At 35.5% G+C, this 11,221-nt stretch overlaps 1 protein-coding gene across 4 annotated transcripts; it reads right to left on the bottom strand.

Annotated features, from left to right (window-relative positions):
- Positions 1–1,785: 1,785 nt before the first annotated feature.
- otpa (orthopedia homeobox a) lies at positions 1,786–11,164 on the bottom strand. 4 transcript variants are annotated; one of them, XM_037751897.1, is made up of 4 exons: positions 10,820–11,164; positions 8,913–9,331; positions 8,130–8,147; positions 1,786–3,469 (listed from the first exon to the last, which is right to left on the bottom strand). In XM_037751897.1, exons 1-4 carry the CDS (start codon positions 10,893–10,895, stop codon positions 2,951–2,953), a joined length of 1,032 nt encoding a protein of 343 aa, XP_037607825.1. In that variant the 5' UTR covers positions 10,896–11,164; the 3' UTR covers positions 1,786–2,950. The 4 variants fall into 4 exon arrangements, with proteins under 4 accessions (XP_037607825.1, XP_037607827.1, XP_037607826.1 ...); XM_037751899.1 differs by having other exon boundaries at positions 10,859–11,162; XM_037751898.1 differs by lacking the exon at positions 8,130–8,147 and having other exon boundaries at positions 10,820–11,159.
- Positions 11,165–11,221: the final 57 nt, after the last annotated feature.

The following is an 11,221-nucleotide window of genomic DNA, read 5'->3' as shown; positions in this document are numbered from 1 at the left end:
CTCCTTACTTCAGCAAAAGTAGCAGTACCACTGTGTAAAAATACTCCATTACAAGTAAAAGTAATGCATTCAAAATTAGAGATGAAAGTACAGAAGTGTTATCAGCAAAATGGACTTAAAGTATCCTACTCATAATGCAAAATAGCCCTTTCAGAGTGCTATATTACGTGTATATTATATTATTGGGTCGTCATTATGGATGCATTAACATGTAAGCAGCATTTTAAAGTTGTAGCTGGTTGCTGTGGAGCTAATTTTGACTACTTTTGTTTAATCTTTAATGCATATTTTATAACTACTCATATGTTTAAAATGTAAATCTGCAAAGTAGAAGCTATCAGATAAATATTGTGGAGAAAAAATGCAGTATTTCCTTCTGAAATGTAGTGAAGGGAAGTATTAAATAGCATGCAATATGCCACTTAATACTCTACTTATTTACTTTTCACAACTGCCCAGATGTTTGCATTTCTGCACAAAGCCCCGTCGCTAAAGAACTAAATATATTTTACTACAAAAGTGTCACTTTATTTGTTTAATGCTGATTATTTTGAGCTTTGAAATGGATTTCCACCGTCTCTGCTGTAGAGGTCATCGTCATGTCATCACTGACTGATGAGGTCACTCGTCTGACACATGATGTCATAGATTAAACCCAAAGGATTACGTGTTCCTTTATGGGTGCAGGAAATTTGTGTACTTTTAAAGCTAATAAAGCATTTAAAAAACATTTTAAAAAGCTGAAAGCAGGGTTGTTTCTCTTAGCTCCTGTCAAGTGGATAATTTTGGAGATACATGTTTTTTACAGGACTTCAAGAAAGGAGGGTTGATTCAGGATGTGACATAATTGAAAATGATTTTTATTTGATCATTTACACTTAATTGATATAAACATGTCCATGAAACAAAATGGTTCAAACATTTAAGAAAGTCATAATTTTGATAATAAGCACAGAGACAGAATTTTGGAAACATAAGTTATCACAAACTGACCAAATGGGAACAAGAGTGCTTCCGCTACACAAAACATCCTATATAACAGATTATAGTTAAGTCAGTTTCCATGTCTTAATTTATAGTGTTTCCCTTGGGGTTTTTTTGCCTTGGACAGCACATGCAGTCAAGTCCTCTTCCATGTTGTCCTGAAATCCTTCTCTCTTCAGGTGAATCTTTCATGTCCTCTTAAACCTCCAGGTGTCTTGTGTCTGCATGTCCACTGTGCATCCCTTTTGGCCCCTCAGAGTTGCATGCTGTGCAGCAGGTGAGGGATCTGCAACCTAGTTTTTTGTATTTCAAAGTATCCACAGAATTTGTCTTCAGAAAACCAGTCAGTCACCAAGCAAATGTCACTGAAAGCCCTGCAGCAATAAAGACCTGCAGGGCTGTGTGTGCCAAATAAATAAATAAATAAATAAATACAGAGCAAATAAGTTAATTTAAATAGACAAATAAATAGTTGCCAAAGGCTACATGCGAAATAATAAGTTATAGCTTCGAATAGAACCAGTCCTATGCTTAGGCCAGCAGGCCGGTGGTTGTCTGTGCAGGGAATTGAATTAAGAGTATTTAAGGAGCAGATTGTAATGTGCATGCTGTAGTTGTCTCTGTGCACCCATTGCTGTCTTCATTTCTGCATCTGTGTTTTAAATTTCTAGATGGTTTTAATTTTTGCATCAAAAAATAATAAATAGTGCATTAAAAGAAAGGTGAAAAACAGCTATATAATGTATCTTTAAACAGTAAATTAACTGTAAAATACTGTGAAATTAATAAAGTTCAAACTGTATTTTTCATTAACAGTAAAAAGCTGTAAATTTCAGCGACAGTATAATAATGTTAATTTTACAGTTACATAAAGGCAACCTTGCTGCCAGTTCTTTACTGTTATTTTACTGGGAAATTCTTAACAGTGCATGCTGTAGTTGTCTCTGTGCATTCATTGCTGTCTTCATTTCTGCATCTGTGTTTTAAATTTCTAGATGGTTTCAATGCATGTGCATCATTTTTCTACTGCATTTAAGACAGCAATGTGTGCACAGAGACAACTACAGCTAAACTAATGCTTCTGTAAAGTGTTTGCTGGTGTTGACTAACATGTTATTTTCCCCCCTCCTATAGCTGAAAGTGTTTAAATGTGACCAGCTGTGGTTTGTCTGTGCAGGAATGAAGGATGCTGCGGAGCAGATTGTAATGTGCATGCTGTAGTTGTCTCTCTGCACTCATTGCTGTCTTCATTTCTGCATCTGTGTTTTAAATTTCTAGATGGTTTTAATGCATGTGCATCATTTTCTACTGCTTCTGTAAAATACTGTGAAATTAATTTTAAAAAAACAGTTCAAACTGTATTTTTCATTAACAGTACAATAATGTTAATTTTACAGTAACTTAAAGGCAACCCTGCTGCCAGTTCTTTACTGTTATTTTACTGGGAAATTCTTAACAGTGCAGCTGTGGTTTGTCTATGCAGGGAATTGAATTAAGAGTATTTAAGGAGCAGATTGTAATGTGCATGCTGTAGTTGTCTCTCTGCACTCATTGCTGTCTTCATTTCTGCATCTGTGTTTTAAATTTGGTTTTAATGCATGTGCATCATAAAATAATAAATAGTGCATTAAAACAAATCAGTAAGATACTGTGAAAAATACTGTGAAATTAATAAAGTTCAAACTGTATTTTTCATTAACAGAACAAAGCTGTACATTTCAGCGACAGTATAATAATGTTAATTCTACAGTAACGTAAAGAGCAACCCTGCTGCCAGTTCTTTACTGTTATTTTACTGGGACATTCTTAACAGTGCATGATTTGGGAGGAAAAAAATGCCAGCTGAGCTCTGCAAGTATCCTGGTTGTATGTCTCCTGGTGCAACGTGTGGATGCATTGGATGAGTAAAGAACTAAATGCAGAAGATTCTCTGTGCATGTGAAAGAAAAGCTCTTCTCTGTGGTTACTAGGTGAAACTCATGGAGACTGTGTGCTCCAGCGCTTTGCGGCGCAGCGACGCGATGCTTGTCCCTCTCCAGACCTCACTGTCCGGGGAGCTGCAGAGCTGAGGCGAGGAGTGATGGCTCACGTTGGTCGGACCAGAAAGAGAGGCCATCCCGGGGAAAGTGGGCTGGTAGAGGTGAGACTGCAGCCCGGAGCCGTTGGACATGTTAGACAGACCCATGGAGTTGGGTGGAGGTCCTGCACCGAGACTGCACTGAGACAGAGACTGAGCCATGGCCTGCTGGCGACCCAGAGACGGAGGCAGCTGCAGCTGAGACACTCCGGGCATCCCTGCAGTGGCCCAGCGGGTGTCGTTGGCGTGGAAGGAGCACAGACTGTCTCCCATGGCCGCTGCTGCAGCCGCTGCAGAGTTGAACTGAGACAGGCCGTGGTGGGTCGGCAGCAGAGTCCCAGGAGACCGGAACACATTGGTGGTCTTCTTGCGCTTCTTCCACTTGGCGCGTCGGTTCTGGAACCAAACCTGCAGACAGACGAGAGATGATGGGTTATAGGAGGATGTGCATGGACAGGGCATGTTGTCAGAGATGTGAATGCATATAAAAAAGGTTGTAACATCAGTCTGTGATCATCATGATGATGGGAATTATTTTGCATGCCAAATAGTGGCAACATTTTAGAAATTAGGGAACTATTTTTCTCATTTTGCTTCAATAAATCTGTATTTTGTCATTAATATTATTATGCGTAAATATCTAGAGTTTTTAGAGATGCAGCAATTATGTTTTTGGTTTTATTTTGGAGCAAAATACAACATTTTTAATAACCTAATTTGACCCCAAATTATTTCTACTGCTTTGGGATGGAGCCATTAAAACCCATGCACTCAGATAATAAAGATAATGTTACTGCTGTGACAAACAGACTTTTTTTATTCTGGGAGTCCTTGAGCCTCTGCAGGTTTGGTTGTGCCTTTTGATTATTCTCTCTATCTCAATTCTTGGCTAAGACTTGAAAAATGTCCAAGAAATGTTCAACCTCTGGTATAACAGCTGGTTACATCTAAGTAAACAAATAGTGACATTTTAGAAATTAAGGAACTATTTTTCTCACTTTGTCTCAATAAAATAAATAAATAATAAATAATAATAACATTTATTTTTCCAATAATAAAAAGGTTGTGACATCAGTCTGTGATCATCATGATGATGTGAACCACCAACAATAAATCTGCTGCAGAAAAACACTGATTTATAAGGCTTTTTTTCAGGATCTTATCAGCTTTTAAAAATGTGCCATCCATTTTGGTCAGATTTGTGCATAAATGTCTCCAATTAATACAAATAAATGAATAACATGTGGGTACAATTTATTTGGATTATTCTGTGCCATCCATTTAAGAAATGTGTGGTAATTTATAAATAATAGTAATAATCCACAATTAAAACTCCATTCTATATTCATTCATGGAGCTCTCCAAGTCACTGCATGTTCTACAACACTGTCCGGCACATATTTCAGAATAAAAGCCTCATGTTAACAAATGAAGGAATTCGGTCCACAGAAAAAAAAAACGCTTGAGGGCTTTTATATTGAAATGAAAGCAGGAAGTGTTGATTTAAACCCCATACTTTATCAATTCATGGAGCTTTCCAAGTCACTGCATGTTCTACAACACTGTCCGGCACATATTTCAGAATAAAAGCCTGGTGTTAACAAATGAAGGAATTCTGTCCACAGAAAAAAAAACGCTTGAGGGCTTTTATTTCGAAATGAAAGCAGGAAGTGTTGATTTAAAAATAAGTCTTTACTTTTTTACATCTACGTAACATATTCTACAGATAGACATGGAAACTGTAGTAAAGTCTTGCTGGTATGATGTCAATATACAGTCACTAGATCACCTTCACTGTCTGTGACATATTCTACAGATGTCTAGACATGTAAACTTTATTAATGTAGCTGATATGATGTTAATATACAGTCACTAGATCACTTTCACTGTCTGTTGCTGCTGTGAGACGCAGCTGAGACGCACTGCTGACGTTGGATGTGTGTCCAGGCTGTTAGGAGGAGCGGATGTTGCATCGACAGGTCATGTTATCAGAGCTGTGAGCTCACATAAAAAAGGTTGTGACATCAGTCTGTGATCATCACGATGATGTGAACCACCAACAATAAATCTGCTGCAGAAAAACACTGATTTATAGGGCTTTTTTCAGGATCTTATCAGCTTTTAACAATGTGCCATCCATTTTGGTCAGATTTGTGCGTAAATGTTTCCAATTAATACAAATAAATTAATAAAATGTGGGTAAATGCATTTTGATTATCATTCTCTCTATCTCAATTCTTGACTAAGACTGAAAAACGTTCAAGAAACGTTCAACCTCTGGTATACCAGCTGGTTACATCTCAGTAAACAAATAGTGCAACATTTTAGAAATTAAGGAACTATTTTTCTCACTTTGTCTCAATAAAATAAATAAATAATAAATAATAATAACATTTATTTTTCCATTCATATTTTTATGCGTAATTATGTAGACTTTTCAGACATGCAAAATGTATGTTTTTGGTTTTAACTTTGGTGCAAAATATAACATTTTTAATAACATAAATAAATGATAAATAATAATAACATTTCCATTAATATTTTACGTGTAATTATCTCGACTTTTCAGACATGCAAAATTTATATTTTTGGTTTTATTTTGCTGCAAAATACAACATTTTAGAAATTAAGGAACTATTTTTCTCACTTTGTCTCAATAAAATAAATAAATAATAAATAATAATAACATTTATTTTTTCATTTATATTTGTATGCATAATTATCTCGACTTTTCAGAGATGCAAAATTTATTTTTTTGGTTTTATTTTGCTGCAAAATACAACATTATTTGACTCTCTGCTTTGGGATGGAGCCATTAAAAACCGCACACATGCACTCAGATAATAAAGATAATGTTACTGCTGTGACAAACTGAGTTGTTTTATTCTGGGAGTCCTTGAGCTTCTGCAGGTTTTGATCGTCTATGATTAATGTGAAGATTTGCTTGAGAAAGTGGAGGCGCAGTAATAAGAACGACACAATCTCACTCTCTCTTTCTCCTCTCGTGTAGCCAGCCGTGAAATCCGGCCTGAAATGCATTACACTTCAGAGGAAAGAAAATGCAATTTCTCATTCTGCTTAAAAAAAAAGAGACAGAGTGCACCATCAGCATTAAGACGCACAGAGCAGCAGTGACAGGATGAATCTGGACCTGCTTCTTTATCTCAGCAGATGAGCATCATTTCACTAATTCTTATTTTATGGAGATATAGAAAACTGAATTGATCCATGCAATAATAATAAATTGATCCATGCAATAATAATAATGATTATTAGGCTATTATTTCACATGTGAGTGCCCACAGTGCATTTGCACATTGCTGTAGTTAATAAGGCGATGGTGCCATAATATTCCTACTATGGCTGATATATTTTTATGGAGTATTTGTGCAGAAATCCAGCTTATAAAATACACAGAATTTAGTCAAGCTTTCATAGTAGATTCAGGTCTGTTAAAAGGTTGTGCAGAGTTTTTAATCTGAAGACGATTATAATAAAGATGCAATCATCATTTAGTTCCCTGTAGGTTAATTACACGAGATGGACACAAAATGTGAGCCAATTCTGAATCAAGCAGAATTTAGAGGTTATATTCACCAGAAATAACAAAAAAAAAATCTGCAAAACAAAATGCTGCAACAATGCATTTATTTAGCCTAAATAAAATAAAATACACAGTCAAAAACGAAAAGATGCAATCATCATTTGGTTCCCTGTAGGTTAATTACACGAGATGGACACAAAATGTGGGCCAATTCTGAATCAAGCAGAATTTAGAGGTTAAAGTCACAAGAAATAGCAAAAAAACTACAAAACAAATGGTTGCAACGACATATTTAGCTAAATAAAATAAAATAAAAATATACAGAAAAATACGATGATTTATTATTATTATTTTAAGTCATAAATCTAGCAAAATGAGACGATTCGTTGCAACTAAATTACCTCATAACGAGCGGATATCAGGCGGTAATAACTGCTGTCATGTGCATGGTGTGTATGCATGAAGCACGTGTGTAATCCACAGGGTTGCAGGTTTGAATCTCAAATCCAGACACAATCACTGCTCTTTGGCAAGGCACTCAGCATGCACAACACACACACACACACCAAAACGCCTGTGTGTTGAATGCTTTACTTTATAGGTTGTTGGTTCATTTATTAAAGATTCTATTAAAAATAGCATGACCTCATATAATAAACAAACACAATATTTTTTTTCTTTCAGCTTTTTTATGTTTTTTTCTTTTTTTTAAATATAAAGTAAATTGTGAGATGGAGAGTAAAATTCTGGGATATAATAAAAATGTGTATTTCATATTTTAATAGTTGTGTTTTAAATATCAGTATATTATATTATTTGTTTTGTGTTGTTTATTTGTGCTTAACTTAAATAGCTTATATTAAACCAGCATTAGATGTAATTTTAGCCTATTTAACATTTTAAAAAATATTTTAGTTTATCGAGTAATATCCTTTTAAAACCTCAACGCCGACGGCTGAAATCAGCACATTTAATTCTACATGCATGAAAAAATAAATTTTGCTAAAGCAGTTTTACTTTGATTATTGATGAGAAATGAATCATTGTTGGGGGTGCTTTTAAATAAATGTATAAATGCTCAATAATTGAACACAATAAGTCCATTTTTTTCCGGAATATATGGCCATTAATTCAATGCTTTAAATAACATATACGTTTCTTAATCTGTAAATCTGAGTTTTAGAGTCTATTTAATATATTAATGTGCAAACTACAATTTCATGAAGTGTTAAATTCAAAAACTTTAACAAGGGAGCAGCTTGAGGAATAAATGTTGGATAATCGTGTAAAATTTCTGTATATTGATCAAATAATGTTGTCTGTAAAGATTCGTATCAATTAGGAGGGATTTAATTTGTATATGTATTACAGTACCGTGGTTATTAGCAGGTTTTTATTTTTATTTGATGTAGATATATCCATCATAAATAACATGTAAATGTCAAACGGTGCATGAGTCTCTGTGGTTTTGTGTCTGTGCATCTAAAAATGAAGATGCAAAAAGATTAAAAGCAGGCGTCCTACCTGCACCCTGGACTCCGTCTGTAATAAATAAATAAATAAATGTACAAATTTCCAATAATTTAACACAATAAATTGATTTTTTTCAGACACAAAATAAGGAATAAAAGGTTGCTGCTAGGAGGGATTTAATTTGTATATTTATTACAGTATCGTGGTTATTAGCAGGTTTTTATTTTTTTTTAATGGACTTTTTACGCGGATTTATTCTGTTCTATAGCTCATATATTTGATGCTGCTTTAGATATCTCCATCTTAAATAACATGTCATTTTTTTTATTATTATTATTATAATATTAGATTTACTTATTTTTCTGTTTATTTTGGTCCTTTCCTTTTTTTTATTCCTTATTTTATTTTTATTTTTATTTTTATTTTTATTTTTAGAGTACCATTAAAAAGACTGAGCAAAAAAAAAAAAATAACATGTAAATGTCAAACGGTGCATGAGTCTCTGGGGTTTTGTGTCTGTGCATCAATAAATCTGCTGCAGAAAAACACTGATTTAGGATTTTTTTTTATGTTTTTGGTTTTATTTTGCTGCAAAATAATACATTTTTTAACTATTTTTCTCACTCTTTTTAATTTGTATATTTATTACAGTATCGTGGTTATTAGCAGGTTTTTATTTTGAGTATTTATTTTATAGTTCTATAGCTCATATTTGATGTAGATATATGCATCTTAAATAACATGTCAAATGTCAAACAATGCATGATTCTCTGTGGTTTTTGTCTCATGCATCTAAAAATGAAGATGCAAACAGATGAAAAGCATGCGTCCTACCTGCACTCTGCTCTCCGTCAGTCCGATCCTCAGAGCCAGTTCCTCTCGCATGAAGATATCTGGGTAGTGCGTCTTGGCGAAGCTCCTCTCCAGCTCGTTGAGCTGCGCAGGAGTGAACCGGGTCCGGTGTCGCTTCTGTTTCTGACTCTGACTCTGACTCTGGCTCTGCTGGCCTCCTCCTCCTGCAGACTGGTTGTTTGGGTTGTTGTTCTGCTGCTTCTCCTGCTGCTCTTTGCTGTTGACCTGCACGGTGTTGGATCCTCCACCGCTGCTGATCTCATCACCGGGGAGCATCGTGGAGCCTTCCACTCCGTCCGGACCTCCGAGCTCTCCAGAGAGTCCTGGATCAGGTCCTCCTCCTCCGAGCCTGCATTTCAGAGCCTCTCTGTGACCCAGAAGCTCTGCAGCATCCTTCATCCCTGTATGCACAGACAAACCACATGCATGGTCACATTTCAACAGTAAACACTTTCGGCTATAGGAGGAAAAAAACATTAGAAGCATTATATTTTAGCTGCAGTAGAAAATGATGCACATGCATTAAAACCATCTAGAAATTTAAAACACAGATAAAGAAATTAAGATAGCAATGAGTGCACATAGACCACTACAGCATGCACATTACAATCTGCACGGCATCCTTCATCCCTGCACAGACAAACCACTTATTTTCTGCATCTGTGTTTTAAATTTCTACATGGTTTTAATGCATGTGCATCATTTTCTACTGCAGCTAAAATATAATGCTTCTGTAAAGTGTTTGCTGGTGTTGATTAACATGTTCTCTCAGCTACAGGAGGGGGAAAAAACATGTTAGTCAACACCAGCAAACACTTTACAGAAGCATTATATTTTAGCTGCTGTAGAAAATGATGCACATGCATTAAAACACTCTAGAAATGTAAAACACAGATGCAGAAATTAAGACAGCAATGAGTGCACAAGCTGTGGTTTGTCTGTGCAGGGATGAAGGATGCTGCGGAGCAGATTGTAATGTGCATGCTGTAGTTGTCTCTGTGCACTCATTGCTGTCTTAATCTGTGTTTTAAATTTCTAGATGGTTTTAATGCATGTGCATCATTTTCATTTTCAAGCATTATTATTTTAGCTGCTGCAGAAAATGATGCACATGCATTAAAACCATCTAGAAAGTAAAGAACTGGCAGCAGGGTTGCCTTTATGTTACCGTAAAATTAACATTATTATACTGTCGCTGAAATTTATAGCTTTGTACTGTTAATGAAAAATACAGTTTGAACTTTATTAATTTCACAGTATTTTACAGTTAATTTACTGTTTAAAGATACATTTAATAGCTGTTTTTCACCTTTCTTTTACATTATCTTACTGATTTGTTTTAATGCACTATTTAGGTTGTACAATGTACAAGCCTCACATGTGCAGATCAGGTCCCAGAATTAAATAAATACTGCATGAAACTGCATTAATACTGTTGAAATCCTGCTGTAAATTAACAGCAATTGTTTAGTCACATTTCAACAGTAAACACTTTCAGCTATAGGAGGGGAAAAAGAACATGTTAGTCAAACACTTTACAGAAGCATTATATTTTAGCTGCAGTATAAAAATGATGCACATGCATTATAAACCATGTAGAAATTTAAAACGATGCAAAAGATGCAGAAATAAAAACAGCAATGAGTGCAGAGAGACAACTACAGCATGCACATTACAATCTGCTCCTTAAATACTCTTAATTCAATTCGATCACAGCGATATCTTAGGAAATTGTTAAATCAAATTACGCAGTAATATAATAATAATAATAATTACTTTTCCAATGAATTAAGCGAGTTTAGTTCACTTCAGTCACATTAAGATAATATAAGAAGCAAATTGACAATTTTCAGAGCTTGATTTGAAGATTAGAAGTGCCTCCAGCTTACAGTAGAGTTGAAGACCGGAGTTTGGTGATGATAACTCACCGAGGCGAGCATCCAGGAGGTCGGCATGAGAGAGCATTGCGCACCGCTCCAGGGCAAAAAAAAATCTCTATGACTTTAACCTATTTAAGAAATATATATAGCCTAAATGAAAGCAAATTCGGTTTGTGGTTAAAAGGGAGGTTCGTTGCATTATAATGTAGTTTAGAGAAATGGGGAGGCGCTTAACAACGGAATGAACCCATGAGCTTCTCCAAACGAGGACCAATCACAGCTGAAGCCTGAGCTATGTCAGCTGCAGACCTCCAGCACCATACCACCACCTCCACCTCCTCCTCCACCTTCCTCCACTCTCCTCCTCCTCCACTCCTCCTCCTCTACCTTCCTCCTCCTCCATCCTCTCAC

The sequence above is a fragment of the Sebastes umbrosus genome, chromosome 19, assembly GCF_015220745.1.
Source record: "Sebastes umbrosus isolate fSebUmb1 chromosome 19, fSebUmb1.pri, whole genome shotgun sequence".
NCBI lineage: Eukaryota > Metazoa > Chordata > Actinopteri > Perciformes > Sebastidae > Sebastes > Sebastes umbrosus.
Note: the sequence above shows the minus strand (reverse complement) of the source record. Positions and strands in the feature narration are given on the sequence as shown.